General features: G+C 41.3%; 1 protein-coding gene across 1 annotated transcript; it reads right to left on the bottom strand.

Moving 5' to 3' along the window:
• Positions 1-15,814: 15,814 nt before the first annotated feature.
• LOC110544457 (disintegrin and metalloproteinase domain-containing protein 25-like) lies at positions 15,815-17,989 on the bottom strand. Its single transcript, XM_021630430.2, is given in 1 exon segment — positions 15,815-17,989. A coding segment is annotated over 1 exon segment (2,175 nt).
• Between the last annotated feature and the right edge of the window lie 702 nt (positions 17,990-18,691).

The raw sequence follows: 18,691 nt of genomic DNA, 5'->3' as shown, positions 1-18,691 counted from the left end.
GAAATTAAAGTCTTCCTAGAATTCAATAAAATGAAGGCAAAACATACTCAGACTTATGGGACACAATGAAAGCAGTATTAAGAGGAAAGTTCATAGCACTAAGTGCCTTCAAGAAGAAATTCGAAACATCTCATTCAAGCAACTTAATGGATCACCTCAAAGCCCTATTAAAAAAAAAAGAAGAAGAAGAAGCAGACACAGCAAAGACGAGTAGACAGCTGGAAATGATCAATCTCAGGGCTGAAATCAATCAATCAGAAAGAACTAAAACAATTCAAAGAATTAATGAAACCAAGAGCTGGTTCTTTGAGAAAATCAACAAGATAGACAAACTCTTAGCCAAACTAATTTAAAGGGAAAGAGACACTATCCAAATCAACAAAATCAGAAACGAAAAGGGGGACATAACCACAGACACTGAAGAAATCCAAACAATAATTAGGTCTTACTTCCAAAGGCTATATGCCACAAAATTTGAAAATCTTAATAAAATGGACAATTTTCTTGACCGATTCCACATGCCAAAGCTGAATCAAGACTGGGTAAATCAATTAAATAGTCCTATATCCCCGAAGGAAATAGAAGCTGTCATCAAAAGTCTACCATGCAAAAAAAGCCCAGGGCCAGATGTTGTCAGTGCAGAATTCTACCAGAGCTAACACCAATACACTTCAAACTATTCCACAAAATAGAAACAGAAGGAACACTACCAAACTCATTCTATAAAGCCACAGTCACCTTGGTAGCCAAACCTCACAAAGACCCAACAAAGAAAGAGAATTTCAGGCCAATCTCCCTTATGAACATTGATGCAAAAATATTCAACAAAATACTTACAAACTGAATACAAGAACACGTCAAAGATATCATTTACTACAACCAAGTAGGGTTCATCTCAGGCATGCAGGGTGGTTCAATATGCAGAAATCCATCAATGTGATCCACCACATAAACAAATTGAAGGAGAAAAACCACATGATCATCTCCTTAGATGCTGAAAAACGATTTGACAAAATCCAACATCCATTCATGTTTAAAGTCTTGGAGAGATCAGGAATACAAGGCACATACCTGAACATAGTAAAGGCAATATACAACAAGCCTGTAGCCAACATCAAACTCAATGGAGAGAAACTTAAATCAATCCCACTGAAATAAGGGACAAGACAAGGCTGCCCACTCTCTCCATATCTCTTCAACATAGTTCTGGAAGTCCTTGCTAGAGCAATAAGAGAATTAAAGGAGATCAAGGGGATACAAATTGGAAAGGAAGAAGTCAAATTATCACTATTTGCAGATGATATGATAATATACCTGAGTGACCCCAAAAATTGAACCAGAGAACACCTAGTGCTGATTAACAACTTTAGCAAAGTGACTGGATACAAAATTAACTAAAAAAAAAAAAAAATCAGTAGCCTTCCTGTATACAAAACACAAACGGGCTGAGAAAGAAATTATGGAAACAACACACTTCACAATAGCCACAAAAGACATAAAAAACTTTGGTGTTAACCTAACCAAGCAAGTCAAAGACTTGCATGAAAAAAATTTCCAGTCTCTGAAGAAAGAATTAGAAGAAGATATCAGAAGATGGAAAGATCTCCCATGCTCATGGCTTGGCAGTAAAAATAGCCATCCTGCCAAAAGCAATCTACTGATTCAATGCAATTCCCATCAAATTACCGACACAATTCTTTACAGACCTTGAAAGGAAATTTCTCGCCTTCATATGGAACAACAATAAACCCAAAATTGCTAAAACAGTCCTCTACAGTAAAAGTTCTTCTGACAGTATCTCCATCCCTGATCTCAAGCTGTACTATAGAGCAACAATACTAAAAACTGCATAGTACTGGCATAGAAACGGACTGGTGGATCAATGTAATCCAACAGAAGACCCTGAAATAAATCCACAAACTTATGGACACCTGATTTTTGACAAAGATGCCAAAATCATTCAGTGGAAACAAGACAGCATCTTCAACAAATGGTACTGGTCTAACTGGGTGTCTACATGTAGAAAAATGCAAAAAGATCCATACTTATCACCCTGCACAGAACTAAAGTCCAAGTGGATCAAAGACCTCAACATAAAACCAGAGACACCAAACCACTTAAAAGAAAAAATGGGGAAAAGCCTTGAATTCATTGATACAGGAGACAGCTTCCTGAACAGAACACGAACAGCACAGGCTCTAAGAGCAACAACAATAAATGGGGCCTCATGAAACTGAAAATCTTCTGTAAAGCAAAGAACACTGTTGTCAGAACAAAACAACTGCCTACAGATTAGGAAAGTATCTTCACCAACCCTATATCTGACAGAGGACTAATATCCAGTATATATAAAGAACTCAAGCAGTTAAACAGCGACAAATCAAGTAATCCAATTAAAAAATGAGGTATAGAGCTAACAGAATTCTCAATAGGGGAATATTGAATGACAGAGAAACACTTAAAGAAATGCTCAACATCATTAGCGATCAGGGATATGCAAATCAAAATGACCCTGAGATTCCATCTTACATCCATCAGGTTAAAAACTCAAGTGACAACACATGCTGGAGAGGTTGTGGAGAAAGGGGAACACTCCTCCACTGCTGGTGGGAATGTAAACTGGTACAAACCACTTTGGAAAGCAATCTGGTACTTCCTCAGACAACTAGGAATAGCGCTTGCTCAAGATCCAACTATACCACTCCTAGGCATATACCGAAAAGAGGCTAAAGTACACAATAAGGACATTTGCTCAACCATGTTTGTAGCAGCTTTATTTGTAATAGCCAGAAGGTGGAAACAACTCAGATGTCCCTCAACAGAGGAATGGATACAGAAATTATGGTACATCTACGCAATGAAATAGTACTCAACAATAAAAAACAAGAAAATCATGAAATTTGCAGGTAAATGGTGGGAACTGGAAAAGATCATCCTGAGTGAGCTATCCCAGAAGCAGAAAGACACACATGGTATATACTCACTCATATAGACATATAATAGAGGATAAACCTACTAAAATCTGTACACATAAAGAAACTAATCAAGAGGGAGGACTCTAGCTAAAATGTGCAATCCCTATCCACAAAGGCAAAGAGGATGGACATCAGTCAGAAGGAGAAAAGAGGGAACAAGTCAGGAGCCTGACACAGAGAGCCTCTGAAAGGCTCTGCCCTGCAGACCATCAAAGCAGATGTTGAGACTTATGGTCAACCTTTGGACAGAGTGTAAGGAATCTTATGAAAGAAGTGAGAAACAGTAAGATCTGGAGAGGACAGGAACTCAAGGAGAGCAACAGAACCAAAAATCTGAGAACAGGGGTCTTTCCTGAGACTGATACTTCAACCAAGGACTATGCATGGAGATAACCTAAGACTCCTGCACAGATGTAGCCCATGGCAGTTCAGAGTCCAGGTGGGTTCCATTGTTATAGGAACAGGGACTGTCTCTGACATGAACTGATTGTCCTGCTCTTTAATTACCTCCCCCTGAGGGGGAAGCAGCTCTACCAGGCTACAGTAGAAGACACTGCAGCCATTCCTGATGAGACCTAATAGACTAGGATCAGAAGGAAGGAAAAGAAGACCTCACCTATCAGTGGACTTGGGGAGGGGCATGCATGCAGAGGAGAAAGGAAGGGAGGGAATTGGTACAGGAGGAGAGATGGAACCACAGGGTGGATACAAAGTGAATAAAGTGTAATTAATAAAGAATTTTAAAAATGATAACAAATAAATAAAACCTGTACAAAGAAAAAAAAATGATGTACAGTATAAAAAATGTTTCAGATTTCTTTCTCTTGCTATGCTATTGTTATACTAAGACTTCAAAAGTTGAGATTTTTCATCAATTAATAGAGTTCTGAATAATTAATCTGGTATTAATTAATTAATCAGGTATTAATCTCACTCAGGTAACTACTGCCTACTATTATAGTCGCAAGCACAGATTTTAAGTTTCCTTTGGTTGTCTTCTAAGTATAGACTTAAGAGTGCTTCTTATTGTGCTAAAATATCTGTCTAATCTATATACATCTAGTCTTCTGGATATAGGAAAAAGGTCTCAGGTTAGCTTTTCCCCCTTTTCTCCATGAGAGGTTTCTGTCCTCCATGAGCTGATTTTAACCTAAAATAATTCCCCAAACTTCCCCCATGACAGAAAGATATGAGTCTACTGCCTTTTCTACAGTGTGAATTTTGGTACATATTACAAACAATGGTAATGATAATGGTTCTAAAATTTATCTCTTTTTCTAACATCAAAATTTCTCTTACAGACTTCAGGGAATCAACTTGAATCCACCTTTCATAGGTCAAATGGACTCCAGATAAGTACCATCAATCAACAGAGAGTACTTATAGTACAATCAAACATCCTGTTTCTCCACCTCTTTATCCTGTTTATTTTTGAGACTTGAATCCCCCACCCCAATTTCCTGGGTCTTGAGACTCCCCTTCTCTAACTTCTAGGGCCGTGGGTCTGAAAGCATCGAATGTATACCTCAGAAAAAGATGTTCCCTGTAAACTCCTCAATTTTAAGTTCTTCTGCTCCAAATATCTATCTTCCAGCATCTAGCCTCCAAATATATATCTTCCAGCATCTAGCCAGGTCCAGGTGTTTCCCCAAAATCTACACCCCTGACAGCTTTACAGTAGATAATCCCAGTTGATCCAGCCTCATAGACTGCTTCAACTAGGCCTGCACTTTTGTAGCCCCAGATGGTCTCATAGAGCCTGGGCAGCAAGGGAAACAGCCTGCCCTTAACAGTACGTGGCCAGCACCCCAGGTTTCTTGGGTCCCCAATGATGGTGATGCCCTCAGATAGCAGGAAGCAGTCTAAAGACCATGGTGCCCACATTTCTGCCTCACCACCACCCCTTCCTATTTCCTCACCTTTTATAAAAAACAAAATGGAGGAATGTTAGAAATCAGGCACTCCCCAAGTCTGCCCTTAGAAACTCAGAACCAAAAAGCTACATCATCACTAGTCATGAACCCTTTAAAAGGTCCCCCACTATCAGAGGTCACTCGCTCATGTTTTGTCTTGCTCTTTCACTGTCTGTCTCTCTGTGTCTCTATCTTTCTGTGTGTCTCCCTGTCCCTGTCACTATTTCTCTCTCACAAATCTCCACTCTGATGGCTTTTGCTTCCCACACCTCAATCCCTTGCCCAATGAATTTCTTGTGTCAAATCTTTTGTGTGGTATGATCTTTGCAACATACCTTGGCCTATACCTGCCAAGGTACTCTGCCACTAAATCTGACACATACATCCTAAAGATCTGTCTATGGAACTTATTGTTTAAGGCAACTGACCATGAGCACTTTTTAAAAAATTCTTTATTAATTACACTTTATTCACTTTGTCTCCTTTCTGTGGTTCTCTCCCTCCCTCCTCCCATCCCAATCCCTCCCTTCCTCCACCAAGTCCACCATGCATGCCCCTCCCCAAGTCCACTGATAGGGGAGGTCTTCTTTTCCTTCCTTATGATCCTAGTCTATTAGGTTTCATCAGGAAACCTCATCAGGGGAGGTAATTAAGGAGCAGGCCAATCAGTTCATGTCAGAGACAGTCCCTGTTCCTATTACAATGGAACCCACCTGGATTCTGAACTGCCATGGGCTACATCTGTGCAGGGGTCTTAGGTTATCTCCATGCATAGTCCTTGGTTGAAGTATCAGTCTCAGGAAAGACCCCTGTTCTCAGATTTTTTGGTTCTGTTGCTCTCCTTGTGGAGTTCCTGTCCTCTCCAGATCTTACTGTTTCTCACTTCTTTCATAAGATTCCTTGCACTCTGCCCAAAGGTTGACCATAAGTCTCAGCAATCTGCATTGATAGTCTGCAGGGCAGAGCCTTTCAGAAGTCCTCTGTGTCAGGCTCCTGACTTTTTCCCTCTTTTATCCTTCTTCTGATGTCCATCCTCTTTGCCTTCTGGATAGGAATTGAGCATTTTAGCTAGAGTCCTCCCTCTTGATTAGTTTCTTTATGTGTACAGATTTTAGTAGGTTTATCCTCTATTATATGTCTATATGAGTGAGTATATACCATGTGTGTCTTTCTGCTTCTGGGATAGCTCACTCAGGATGATCTTTTCCAGATCCCACCATTTACCTGCAAATTTCATGATTTCCTTGTTTTTTTATTGCTGAGTAATATTCCATTGCGTAGATGTACCACAATTTGTGCATCCATTCCTCCACTGAGGGGCATCTGGGCTGTTTCCAGCTTCTGGCTATTACAAATAAAGCTGCTACAAACATGGTTGAGCAAATGTCCTTATTGTGTACTTGAGAATCTTTTGGATATATGCCTAGGAGTGCTATGGCTGGTTCTTGAAGAAGCACTATTCCCAGCTGTCTGAGAAAGCTCCAGATTGATTTCCAGAGTGCTTGTACAATTTTATATTCCCACCAGCAGTGGAGGAGTGTTCCCCTTTCTCCACAACCTCTCCAGCATGTGCTGTCTCTTGAGTTTTTGATCATAGCCATTCTGATGAGTGTAAGATGAAATCTTAGGGTCATTTTGATGTGCATTTCTCTGATGGCTAATGAGGTTGAGCATTTCTTTAAGTGTTTCCCTGCCATTCGATATTCCCTTATTGAGAATTCTCTGTTTAGCTCTGTACCACATTTTTAAATTGGATTACTTGATTTGTTGCTGTTTAACTTCTTTAGTTCTTTATATATACTGGATATTAGTCCTCTGTCAGATATAGGGTTAGTGAAGATCCTTTCCCAATCTGTAGGGTGTCGTTTTTGTTCTGATGACAGTGTTCTTTGCTTTATAGAAGCTTTTCAGTTGACCATGAGCACCTTTAAACAAATAACAATCACAATTCAGAGAGTCTGTATTAATGCCATGGACATGAAGAGAAAAACCCAAACCCCAAATCAAAGCAAGCTTTATTTAGGGAAGCCTAAATACAGAATGGCAGCTGTCTCTCCCTCAAGAGTACAGCTGTGACCCAGTTACTTAAGCTTCTTTAGTAGGACAAAACAGTAGGATAGGGAGTTTCATAATTAAGCATAGTTACAGAGAACGATCAGTTACATCTTTCCAAAACACCTATTACAAAACAATGTATTGTCATAGGGTGGGGCACAGGCCAATTCCCAGAAACAGAAACTTACATTTTGCAGCAAAATGAAACCTTAACTGAACTGGTATATCAAAATGCCTCCTAATTACAAATTGGAGGAAGGCAGATTCTCATCTTGAGTTACCTTGGCAGAGTTGCAGAAGACAAAGACATCCTAGGCAGTATGATGGAGTGATGGGAATTGGAGTGTATTGTGATAAATTTAAAAGGTACGGCCTAATAAATGTTTATTATTAGGCTATAATTATGACAGCAGTATTATCTACCCCACTATCAATCAAATAAAGACATAGACCCCTGTTGTATTTTATAAAATAGCCTTTACCTGGGACATCGCAGATATTTACCATCTAAATTAACTTTATCCCTCATCCCCAATCTTGAACTACCTCCCATCCAAGGTCGCAAAATATTTATTAATGTGATTCATCTCCTCAATCCATGTGGATCCATGTGCTCCTTTCCCATGGTAACCCATGACGATGGTCTCTTTCCTTCTCCTCAAATCCTGGCTTTTCCTCCTAACTCCTTATGTTCTCTCAACCCCAGCCTTTGAACCCCAAACTCCACCTCCCTTTCTTCTGCCAAATCTTAAGCTTCAGCATTTTTTATTAACCAATCGTCTTTAAATTAGGTGGAGCAATTTTACACAGCAAGAACAGGTATACCTGAGAATGTGCAGAGACCAGATCTTGGGACCAGTAATTAGCAATAAAATACATAGCACTAGATCAGCCCTTACAGGAGTGCCTGAGGGTGCCCTGCCATAAGAACAAGGGAAAGGAGCCTTGCTCTGTACAGTGCAGTCAGTGTTCTGTGGGAGGTAGCCAGCCCTCAGTGTTTGGGAGCACAGCCCACACCTGAGGAAGAATGGGGAATCTTGTAGCTGTGAGGCTGAGGTCAGTGGGTAGCTGGAGCAGTCTCTAAGCCACCTATCTGCTATGAGCTTCAGTAGCATAAGCACTGAGTGCTCTGTGGCCACAGAAGCTTACTTGCAACCCCCAGCCTGTTCTGTGCAGTGGGGTGCTTAACGCTGACCAGATTCTAAAAGGATGCAGACTGTCTGGCTCTCCCAGTGCTGTTTGTCATTCTCTTCCCAGTGTGCTAGAGCATAGCCACCACAGGTCATATGAACATGTGTGATATCAAGAACATTGGAGAGTATGCTGGGTCCACAGATGCTAGAGCTCTGGATGGTCAGTACAGGCTCATGGTCTACACAGAAAAGGAGTAACTGTAGGAAGATATCTCTGTCAGAGGACTTAAGATTGTTCAATACAGACTTGGCACCAACCTAAGTCAAAGGGAAGACATGTGTCCCCACATTTAATGGCACCCCACCCATGAGGCATATTCTAGCTTTAGAGGTCCTGACACAGCTGTTCTAACACTTCACATTTGTTTATCTTGCATTTCTCCTTTTTTCTTTGTATTATACTTTTAGCTGTATGTTGACTTCATAAAAAAGTTATATCTGACGGTGGGCTAATATCCAAAATATATAAAGAACTCAAGAAGTTAAACAGCAACAAATCAAGTAATCCAATTAAAAAATGGGGTACAAAGCAAAGCAGAGATTTCTCAAAAGAGGAATATCAAATGTCAGAGAAACAAAGAAATGTTCAACATCCTTAGTTATCAGAGAGATGCAAATTCACCTTACACCCATCAGAATGGCTAATATCAAAAACTCAAGTGACAACACATTCTGGAGAGGATGGAGAAAAGGCAATCCTCCTCCACTGTAGGTGGGAATGTAAACTTGTACAACTACTTCGGAAATCAATCTGGCACTTTCTCAGACAATTAGGAAAAGTGCTACCTCAAGATCCAGCTATACCGCTCCTAGGCATATATCCAAAAGAGGCTCAAATATACAACAAGGACATTTGCTCAGCCATATTCGTAGCATCTTTATTTGTAATAGCCAGAATCAGGAAACAACCTAGATGTCCCTCAAAGGAGGAATGGATACAAAAATTGTGCAACATTTACACAATGGAATACTACTCATCAATTAAAAGCAAGGAAATCATGAAACTTGCAGGTAAATGGTGGGAACTAGAAAAGATCATCCTGAGTGAGGTATCCCAGAAGTAGAAAGACACACATGGTATATACTCAGTTATAAGTGGATATTACACATATAATATAGGATAAACATGCTAAAATCTGTACACCTAAAGAAGCTAAGCAAGGAGGAGAACCCTGGGTAAGGTGCTCAATCCCCACTCAGAAAAGCAAATGGGACAGACATTGGAAAAAGTGACATTTTACAAGGAAATCATGAAATTTGCAGGTAAATGGTGGGTTCTAGAAAGGATCATCCTGAGTGAGCTATCCCAGAAGCAGAAAGACACACATGGTATATACTCACTCATATAGACACATAATATAGGATAAATCTACTAAAATCTGTACACATAAAGAAACTAATCAAGAGGGAGGACTCTTGCTAAAATGCTCAATCCCCACTCCTAAAGGCAAAGAGGATGGACACCAGAAGAAGAAGAAGAAAACAGGAAACAAGTTAGGAACCTGCCACAGAGGGCCTCTGAAAGGCTCTGCCCTGCAGACTATCAAAGCAGATGCTGAGACCTATGGCCAAACTTTGGGCAGAATGCAGGGAATCTTATGAAAGAAGTGGGAAGTAATAGTTAGATCTGGAGAGGACAGGAGGTCCATAAGGAGAGCAACAGAACCAAAATATTTGAGCACAGGGGTCTTTCCTGAGACTCATATTCCAACCAAGTACCATGCATGGAGATAACCTAGAACCCCTGCACAGGTGTAGCCTGTGGCAGTTCAGTGTCCAAGTGGGTTCCAGGGACTGTCTCTGACATGAACTGATTGGCCTGCTCTTTGATCACCTTCCCCTGACGGGGGAGCAGCCTTACCAGGCCACAGAGGAAGACAATGCAGCCACTCCTGATGAGACCTAACAGACTAGGATCAGAAGGAAGAAAAAGAAACCCTCCCCTACCAGTGGACTTGGGGAGGAGAGTGTGTGGAGAAGGGGGAGGAAGGGAGGGATTGGGAGGGGAGGACAGAGGGCACTAGAGGGGGGATACAAAGTATGTAAAGTATAATTTTAAAAAAAGTAAAATGTAAAAGAAAAGTTGAAATTTAATGAAAGTATGTTGGATTAAACATAAAAATAATTAATTAGCCAACAGTAGCCAAATAACATGAATGCTCTGCTGCTCAAAAATTTCTTATCCTGCAGGCATTGCAGTTTCTCACTCTAAGGTTCTCTGTTTCTCAAAGTACTAGGGCATGGATGTAGTGCAGAAATATTCTTTGCTGTTGTATCGTTAGCATGGCTTACCCATCTGCAGGTAAAAGATGGCCGCTGGTGCCCCCGCATAGAGAACCTAGCAGTCTGACAGTCTTATGAAGGCTTCAAGAGGTGATAGCAGCAGTGGTGGAAAAGGAGCCTGCAGGCCTACAATATCTCTAGCACAAGGGAAAAAAAGGGGTGGGACACAATTATTATTATTTTTTTCAATGCAGTTTATTCAGGAACCTTGAACAATCATCTGACCCTGGGGAAAGCCAGCCCACAGCTTAAATAGCCTCTGGGTAGCCAACCCCAGCGTGCCACCTGGGCAATGCAGATAGGTCCACATACATGGAAGCAAGCCAGATCCTCAGCCTTAGCCAAATGTGGAATTGTTCGTGACAGAGAGCACTCAACATCGGGAAGGTGGAAGGCTGAAACCAGCTCCATCTTTAAGGCACAGCATTCCGCAGCTCTCTACAGTTCCCCCTTTTTGTTTTAGACACATCAGGCAAGAGTAGAGGTCTGATCTCTGATATTAGAAATAAATTGGGACTTTGTACCGATGTTCATTTAGGTGTCATCCACCCAAAGGGCATCAGACCCGGGACACAATTCTTAAGGGAAGATGCTTTTAAAATGTGGACTCCCAAAACTGGAAGATGACAGAACAGAGCCTGGCCATAGCCACCACATCTCAGCCAGCAGGATGCAAGAACAAAAATAGTTCCTGATGAGCAGTGGGGCTGCAGGTGGGGATGACAGAGAGATGTGCTGGCCCCTGGAGCTCCTGTACAAACATGTGCTTGCTGAGTGATGGCCCAAATCCCCAGTTCTGGGCATAAAGGCACTGCAGCTCAGGCTGTGCTACTTGCCAGGCTGGGAGACCAAACGTACTACAAAGATCAAGCCTGGGCAAGCCTCAGGTTGGTAGATATAAGCTTCAGGTAAAAGGTATTTGTTTGCGTGTTTGTTTGTGTGCGTGTGTGTGCATGCACACATGTATGTACACATATAATGTACACATATGTGTGCATATACACATGTATGTGTATATGTATGTATACATATGTTCATATAATTTGTGTGTATATGTGTATATGTGCAATTATACATATATGTTTGCTTGTCTGTGTATATGTTTACAGATTTATACTGCAATTTGCAATGCCACTAGAACAAACTAATATTCAGTGGAGAGGTGGGAAAGATAAAGAAATGAAGAGATGAATGAGCAGTGGAGAGGTAGAGCTGAGGCCATCATAATGTCTTGGTCTCTGCTACCACTGAGGGCTACATCTGGGTGCATCATCTTGCTAAGATCTGTGTTGATGTCTGAGGCCTGGGATACTCCTGAAGGCCATGCTGAGTGACACGGTTTGTGCTGCAGCCTGAGACCATGTTGATGGCCTCAGACATTGCTGTCAATGGGGCCTTATTGATGTGGTACTCTATGCTGACAGCTGGGACAATAGTGAGGTCCAGATCCATGCTTGCTGCCTTGGGCCATGTCTGCGTCTGTATTCCTACAGCTGCTGAGGTCTGTGTCTATATCCCTGGCCTTTGTTACCACAGGAGACCATGTACTGCTGCCAACGGCTGGATGCTGTCTGTGGCCCATTCGGCAGGGGAAGGCTGGGATGAGGTCTGTGGTCTGTACTGCCACAAAAGACCACGGTGAGGTCAGTGGCATGTTCATGATTCATGGTGTGGTCAGAAACCTTCTGTAAGTCAATTATGCATGCTCCCACTGACAGTAAAGGGCAAAAAGATACTTTGCATTGTATTTGTGACTGCAGAGTCAGAGAAAGAAGGACATGGAAGGCTTCTGTGAAAACTGCAATTCACCCCAGCCACTGAAGACAGCAATGGCCTAGACAGAAAGTCATAGAAGAGAACTCTTAAAACTTGTGATAAAGATGCTAAAGTGTAGCCATCTGGAATTAATGCCTTCTGTTGGGGGGGTAGCTCTTTTGGTCTGTGGCAAATCCTTGTCTTAAGTAAGTACATTTTCTTTCCTACCTCCCCAGTATTATCCCAAAATATGTTATAATAAACTCAATTCATATAGATGAAGAACCGTGAACAGAATAGATGTCTTTTGTTCCCAAAGCTAAGCAATGTTGGGCTTGGTTAGTACTTGGGTGGAGCCTTAATCCATAAGAGCAACATGCCACTACATTCTTTCCTAGGCCCTATCAATTAGATAGATAATAAAGAAAATAAAGTGAATTTGGTGGGGTATTCAAACCATAATAAAGTGTATTTGTGTGCAGGTACTTGAATGAACACAACCAGTTAATCTCCAGGTGTATCCACCAGCATATTACTCTATTTCCTCTGTTAGAAAAACACACCAAAGAGCTGATGCCCCAACAAAGTCATAAATGATCAAGGTCAGAATTGAGTTTCAGTCCATCTTAGTTAGGGTTCACCATTCTTAGTTAGGATTTTGTTGCTATGAATAGACACCATGACCATGGCAAGTCATGTAAAGTAAACCGTTTAATTGGGGCTGCCTTACACTTTCAGAGGCTTAGTCCACTATTGTCATCATCATGGAAGGAGGGGTACTTGGCAAAATGCAGGCATGCATAATGCTGGAGAAGGATCTGAGAGTTCTACATCTTGATCCGATCTGAAGGCAGCATCAGGAGACTGTGTGTAACACTGGGCATAGATTGAGTATAGAAGACCGCAAAGACCACAACAAGGTGTGGACTTGTTGAACAAACTCCACACCTACTCCAACAAAGCAACACCTCCTAATAAAACCCCTCCCCATGGGCCAAGAATTCAAACTCATGAATCTATGGGAGTCACACCTATTAAAACCAGGATAGTCTCCTTCACTCATTTGCTTTAATATTCATATATGGGCATGCAGACTTTCATTCTGAGAGTAGATAACTATGTGACCTCAGGTTTGAAGGTCTGTGAGGACAAATATCTATCATCTAAAGGGACTCAGTCTAAATGTTATTGACAAATTCAAGTACAAACTCAATAAAGAGCCCTAACAAACACACAGTGAAGAACTGAGACCAAGCTTCCTTCATGTCCCATGTTGTCTTGCAACATGATTCATGAAAATATAGAATGCAGAAATTTCACCTTCACCCAGAAGGTCCAATAAACCTCTCAAATTATCAATTTTTTAACTTGGGGATGATTATTCAGGATGATAATGATAATCATGACAACTAACAATGGTCTTTCTTGAGTATGGTGTGTGTCATAGTATGAGTCCTGGGCTTTCCCTGCTGTTCAGTGGAGATCTGCAGCCTGATTGTACCAAACACCCATCCTCAAGTCCTGTGGAGCACCAAGGAAGTGCTGCTGAATGAAGGCAGGCCCTGCTTGTCTGCTCATTTCAGATTGGACTCAGTGTTTAACATTTCCACTCATCTCAGATTTTTCTCAATGTTTGACATTTCTATCGCTCACCCAGTCAGTGATCTGCTCCTTTATCATATGATTTTTTTTCATAATTGAGGACTGTGTTATTACTTCCATAGGAAATATGACAGTGATTCCTCATTATATTGGACACATTTTGATATTCTAGATTTTATTTTAATGTATGTGCATTATGTGCATTAATGTATGTGCATGTATATGGTGTGAGAATATGCATGTTTGTATGTAAATGTATGCAATTGGTGGAAGTGTACATGCATGTTGGAGCATGTTCATGCAGAGGCATCTTCTACTGGAATCCTCAGAAACTCTGTCTACCTCCTGGAAGACATGGACTATTTTTGTTTGTTTGGTTGGCTGGTTTTAGGAGACAGGCTTTACCTATGTAGCCTTGGCTATCTTGAACTTACATTCTGCCCCCCAGGTTGTGGGATTACAGTCATGCACTACCACGCCCACCATGTTTGACAAAAACTCTTGTTGACCTGAAGTTCACAAGTTAGAATAGACTAGCTACTGAGTGAACCCAGGAGTCTGCCCATTTCTGCCTTCTGAGAAATAGTGTTACAAGCATCCAGGAACCAAAACTCCTGGCCTTTACCATGGATTCTAGAGAAGTCAGGTTCTCAGGGTTGTATGGCAGGCACCTTAGTCATAGAGTGAGCCCCAGAACCCTGCATCCAATACTGCAAACACAAGTGGAAAGAAGTTGAATTGCTGTTGATAGCACCTTCCATTTAGAACCCTTAAGAAATTCTACTTCAGTACAGGGAAAAACCCAAGGTAGTAAAATGAATGAGTGGAAATTTAAAAATCTTCTGATGTGTGTGACCCCTTCCTGTGTTCCCTGTTGTACGAAGGTATGTTCTATGTCCCTCAGCATCCACACATGAAATAATATGTTCTTGAGATACCCACACATTGCCAATTACATGGTATAGTTTTCACCTCCTGACTGGGGCTCACCATGAGGACACTGAGGATATTCAGCTCAGAGTTTAGAAGTTAGTTCCCTGGTTGTGGGATGCCAATGGCTGAGGAGGGCTTTGGTGCCTTTCTGTTGGGACTTTTGTGACTTGACTCAGGGAAGGCTAAAAGACCCTGGACTCAGCCCTCAGGAGGTTGGTTGCTTGGCAATTGTTTGGTATCTCTTGGAGTGACAGTGCTGTACTTTGGGAAGCTGGTAGAAACACTGTCTACTCTATGAGCTGCTATCACTACAAACATACAGCCACTCATTAGACAATTGAGTGGGGTAGGCAGAAGTTGCAAGGGCACCAATTATCTACTACTGTAGACCCATTGTGGTACAGGTTTTAATGAATAAGTGTTTGTCCAATGTGACAAATGCAACACTTTGTGTGGATACACACGTGATATAAGTCGCATCCTATAGACAAGTTCCAAATGAAGGCATCAGATTCCATCCCAGGTAGAATGCCCACTGAGGAAACATGGACAGGAACTTTAATTGAACAATTTCCCCTGGTTTCCAAGCTTTTGGTGATCTCCTGTGAGAAGATTCTACTAGGGAGGAGTATTGGTGAAGTATCCAAAGAAGCTGTTCTATATTTGCCAAGCAGAGTAAAAAGAGGGAGGTGGTTTTGAACTGAGGGAGAAAAAACCAAAACCCCTGTATCCATGATCCCTGAGGTGGGCCTTTACTGAGAACACTGTAAGAGAACATGAAGCACTGACACTGCTGAAAGTGAAGAACAGTAGTTCTGGACTAGGACCATGGTTTTATTGAATACTGAGGCTTGCATCCTGAAATACAAAATAGCTCCACTATTTTGTTGTAGTGATTTCTAAAACGCACAATGATGGATGTGCCAAGATGATACACGGTAAGACAGGAGAAGTGTATGAAGATTTTTTTTTTTTTTTTTTTTTTTGTGTATGAAGATTTTGATGTTGTTTTGAAATCATGAGCTGCTGCTAGCATTGGTGAAACCACGGGGCTCTTCTTTCTTCTCTGAGGTGGATGCACTGCATTCTTTCTTGATCGGTGATTTTACATAGTTATACATCTCCAAAGTAAGATAAAGATTAAAAAAATAACAAAAAGAATAATAAGTGCAATTTTGTCAATTTTCTTGTGTCTCTCTACTTTTGGAGTTGGAGGGCCACTGTCAACACTCCCTCCAAAGCCACTCTCCAGGCAATATGGAGGGTTCCAACCCAAGTTGCAGTGGCAGTGATGTAAATTGTTGCACACACCTTTCATATTGCAAGTCTTTGATGAACATGGGCTTGCCCAAACTGACTTATGGACACACTTCTTATTCATGCACACATGCTCTGGACCACAGTCTGCGCCATCTTTCACAGAACCGATGTCAGGCATTGTCATCCCAAAATGGTAGTCAGTCCCCCAACAGGTCACACCATTGAAGTGAGTGCAGTGTACAGTGGAATGATCTTCCAAAACGGGAATACCCATTACATCCTCACACTGAACTCTCCCACAGAGGACGTCTGAGTCATTACATCTTAAGTATGTACTTTTGGATATACCACAGTTGCCAAAACGGTCACCTTGGGTGTTGATTTTCCTGTAGCATCCCTCAGCTGCACTCCTGGCTTCTTTGCCAAAGATTTGCTGACACTGTTCATCTCGGTTATTGCATCTCTTTTCATAGCAGTAGCCACCATCTTTACAGGGGCTCCCATCAAGCAAATAAACATCACTAGGACACTCATATGAATGTCCATTGCACCATTCTTGAAGGTCACATTCATTGTTCTTTTTTCTACACACTGTGCCTGCTGGCATGATCTGGCAATGTTTGCAACAAAGCCCAAACGCACAGGCACTCCCATCTTTAAGGGTACATCCCAACTGACAACATGGATCTGTCGCACACCGTTTATAAGATCCACAATCACACTGCTCTCCATCATCAACCACACCGTTTCCACAGAACTTGTGTTTGTGTTTGCTTATTGGCTTCTTCTCCTTGCGCATGCAGTTGGTAGTAGCATATGTTCTCCAAAACTCAGCATAACTGCAGTTACTGAACTTTCGAATGCCACTGTGTATTTCAGCCATTAAACATGCTTCTTCTCCACATGTACATGAGACATCATCATGCCACATACCCAAATTATGACCCATCTCATGCGCTGCAATTTCTCCAACAAAAATAAGATTATTTCCTGTGAGACAATCTACTCCACAATTATAAGTTGGCATACAGACAGATCCAACGTAAGCTAAACCAAGGTTGATACCAAAATAATAGCCCACAAAGAGATGGGCAATATCATTTGGAATACGATTATTCATGCTGACAGCCTTCCATGAACAAAAATCACGTAAGAGATTCGCCATGTTGCTCACTTCGAATGGGTTTCCTTCATTCCACATCTCTACTCCATGTAAAACTACCTCAACATCCAATGTATGATAAATCTCATTTATTATATTAACAATGAGAAATGTTTCCACTAACACTTGTGAAATATTATTGTCGTGATAATGAATTCGCTCATGGTCAACAACCAATGCCAGGTCAAGAAAACGCTTGTGGGTCCACCATCCCTCATAGTTGCTTTGCATCAGAGTGGGGTTATCTTTCTCTTGAAGCTTCATTTGTCGTGCTAGCTCTTCTGTTAGTGCACATCTCATTGAGAGTAATTCTGTCTCCTTGCTCTCTGTCTTGTGAACCAAATGTTCAGATGTGGAAGAAAGTCTCTTGGGCTTGATTTCATATACTGTGCCATTTACCTGTAACATTCCTTGAAATCCCCCAAAACAGGTGGTAAGAGCAACCATGGATTCTGGGTCTCCATCCACATAGCCATGGTAGTAGCAATCTTTCTTGATAAAGGGCTGGTTCTCATGTAGAGTTCCTTGGTCAGTGTAAGTGAATAGAGAGAAGTGTCTAGGTACCAAGAACTTCTTGGCTTTTATGCAGATAAAATGTCTCTGTCCTCCAAAGTGCAGGCTGTAGGTCAGCCATCCCATAGCCCACATTGTTCTGTTTCCTGGGACCTGTAAGGGTGTCACAACTTCTGGGAGGCTGGTGTGTTGAGCATACCCAATCAGGAGCCATGTTGAATGAATGATCAACATCTCCAGCCAGAGGAGCAGATGATTTATCCTCATGAGCACCACAGGCCCACCCATAGCCACCACCATGTCTTATGAAACAGCAGAGGAGGATGCCCTTTGTCTTGGTTGCATGCAGTGCTGACTTTAAAGGTCTGTCTTCTGGATGAGTTGATGCATTAGTGCAGCAACACTAAATGAGAGAAGAAAAAGAAGTCAGACATGGAGTAGCTTAGTTATAGGTAGGTAAAGGTAGAAGAGAAAGAAAAAGGTATGAGCTTGAATGGCTTAGGTAGTAGTTCAAGGCATGACTCCAAATAGTACATTTGAGTTGCTGTTTAATTTTGTTGAAGTACAGTCAAACATTTGTGTAAGCAGTTTAATTTGCCAATGTTGATGCTTTCTGAACCTAGACAAAGAACTGATGGATTTAACACGTTATTTCTTTAATTATATATGTTCACATAACTACAATAAATATTTAAAGCAAAAGGTGTCATTAGGCAATGACAATATATCATATATATATACCTGTATTAGAGGTATACATACAAGCTGCTCTTTCAATTTCCACCAATGGATTGTTGAGTCCTTCATTTAGGAGAGATCTGGAAATACTATTCACCTTACTTGTCATTGTCAGTTCAGTATAGACACACCCATACACACACTAATACCCACACAGATCATATAGTAAGTCATTACTTTTTCTATTTTTCTTCAATTGTTTAAATTTGAAAAATGCTAAAATATCACTGTTCAAAAGGCAGTGACTTCAGAGAAAACAACTCTTGGTTGGTAAGCTACTGGTGTCTTTTTCTGAACTGGTCCTGATCC

Source organism: Meriones unguiculatus, chromosome 4 (assembly GCF_030254825.1).
Source record: "Meriones unguiculatus strain TT.TT164.6M chromosome 4, Bangor_MerUng_6.1, whole genome shotgun sequence".
Classification (NCBI taxonomy): domain Eukaryota; kingdom Metazoa; phylum Chordata; class Mammalia; order Rodentia; family Muridae; genus Meriones; species Meriones unguiculatus.
The sequence above is the reverse complement of the archived record's forward strand: the minus strand, read 5'-3'. Positions and strand labels throughout refer to the sequence as shown.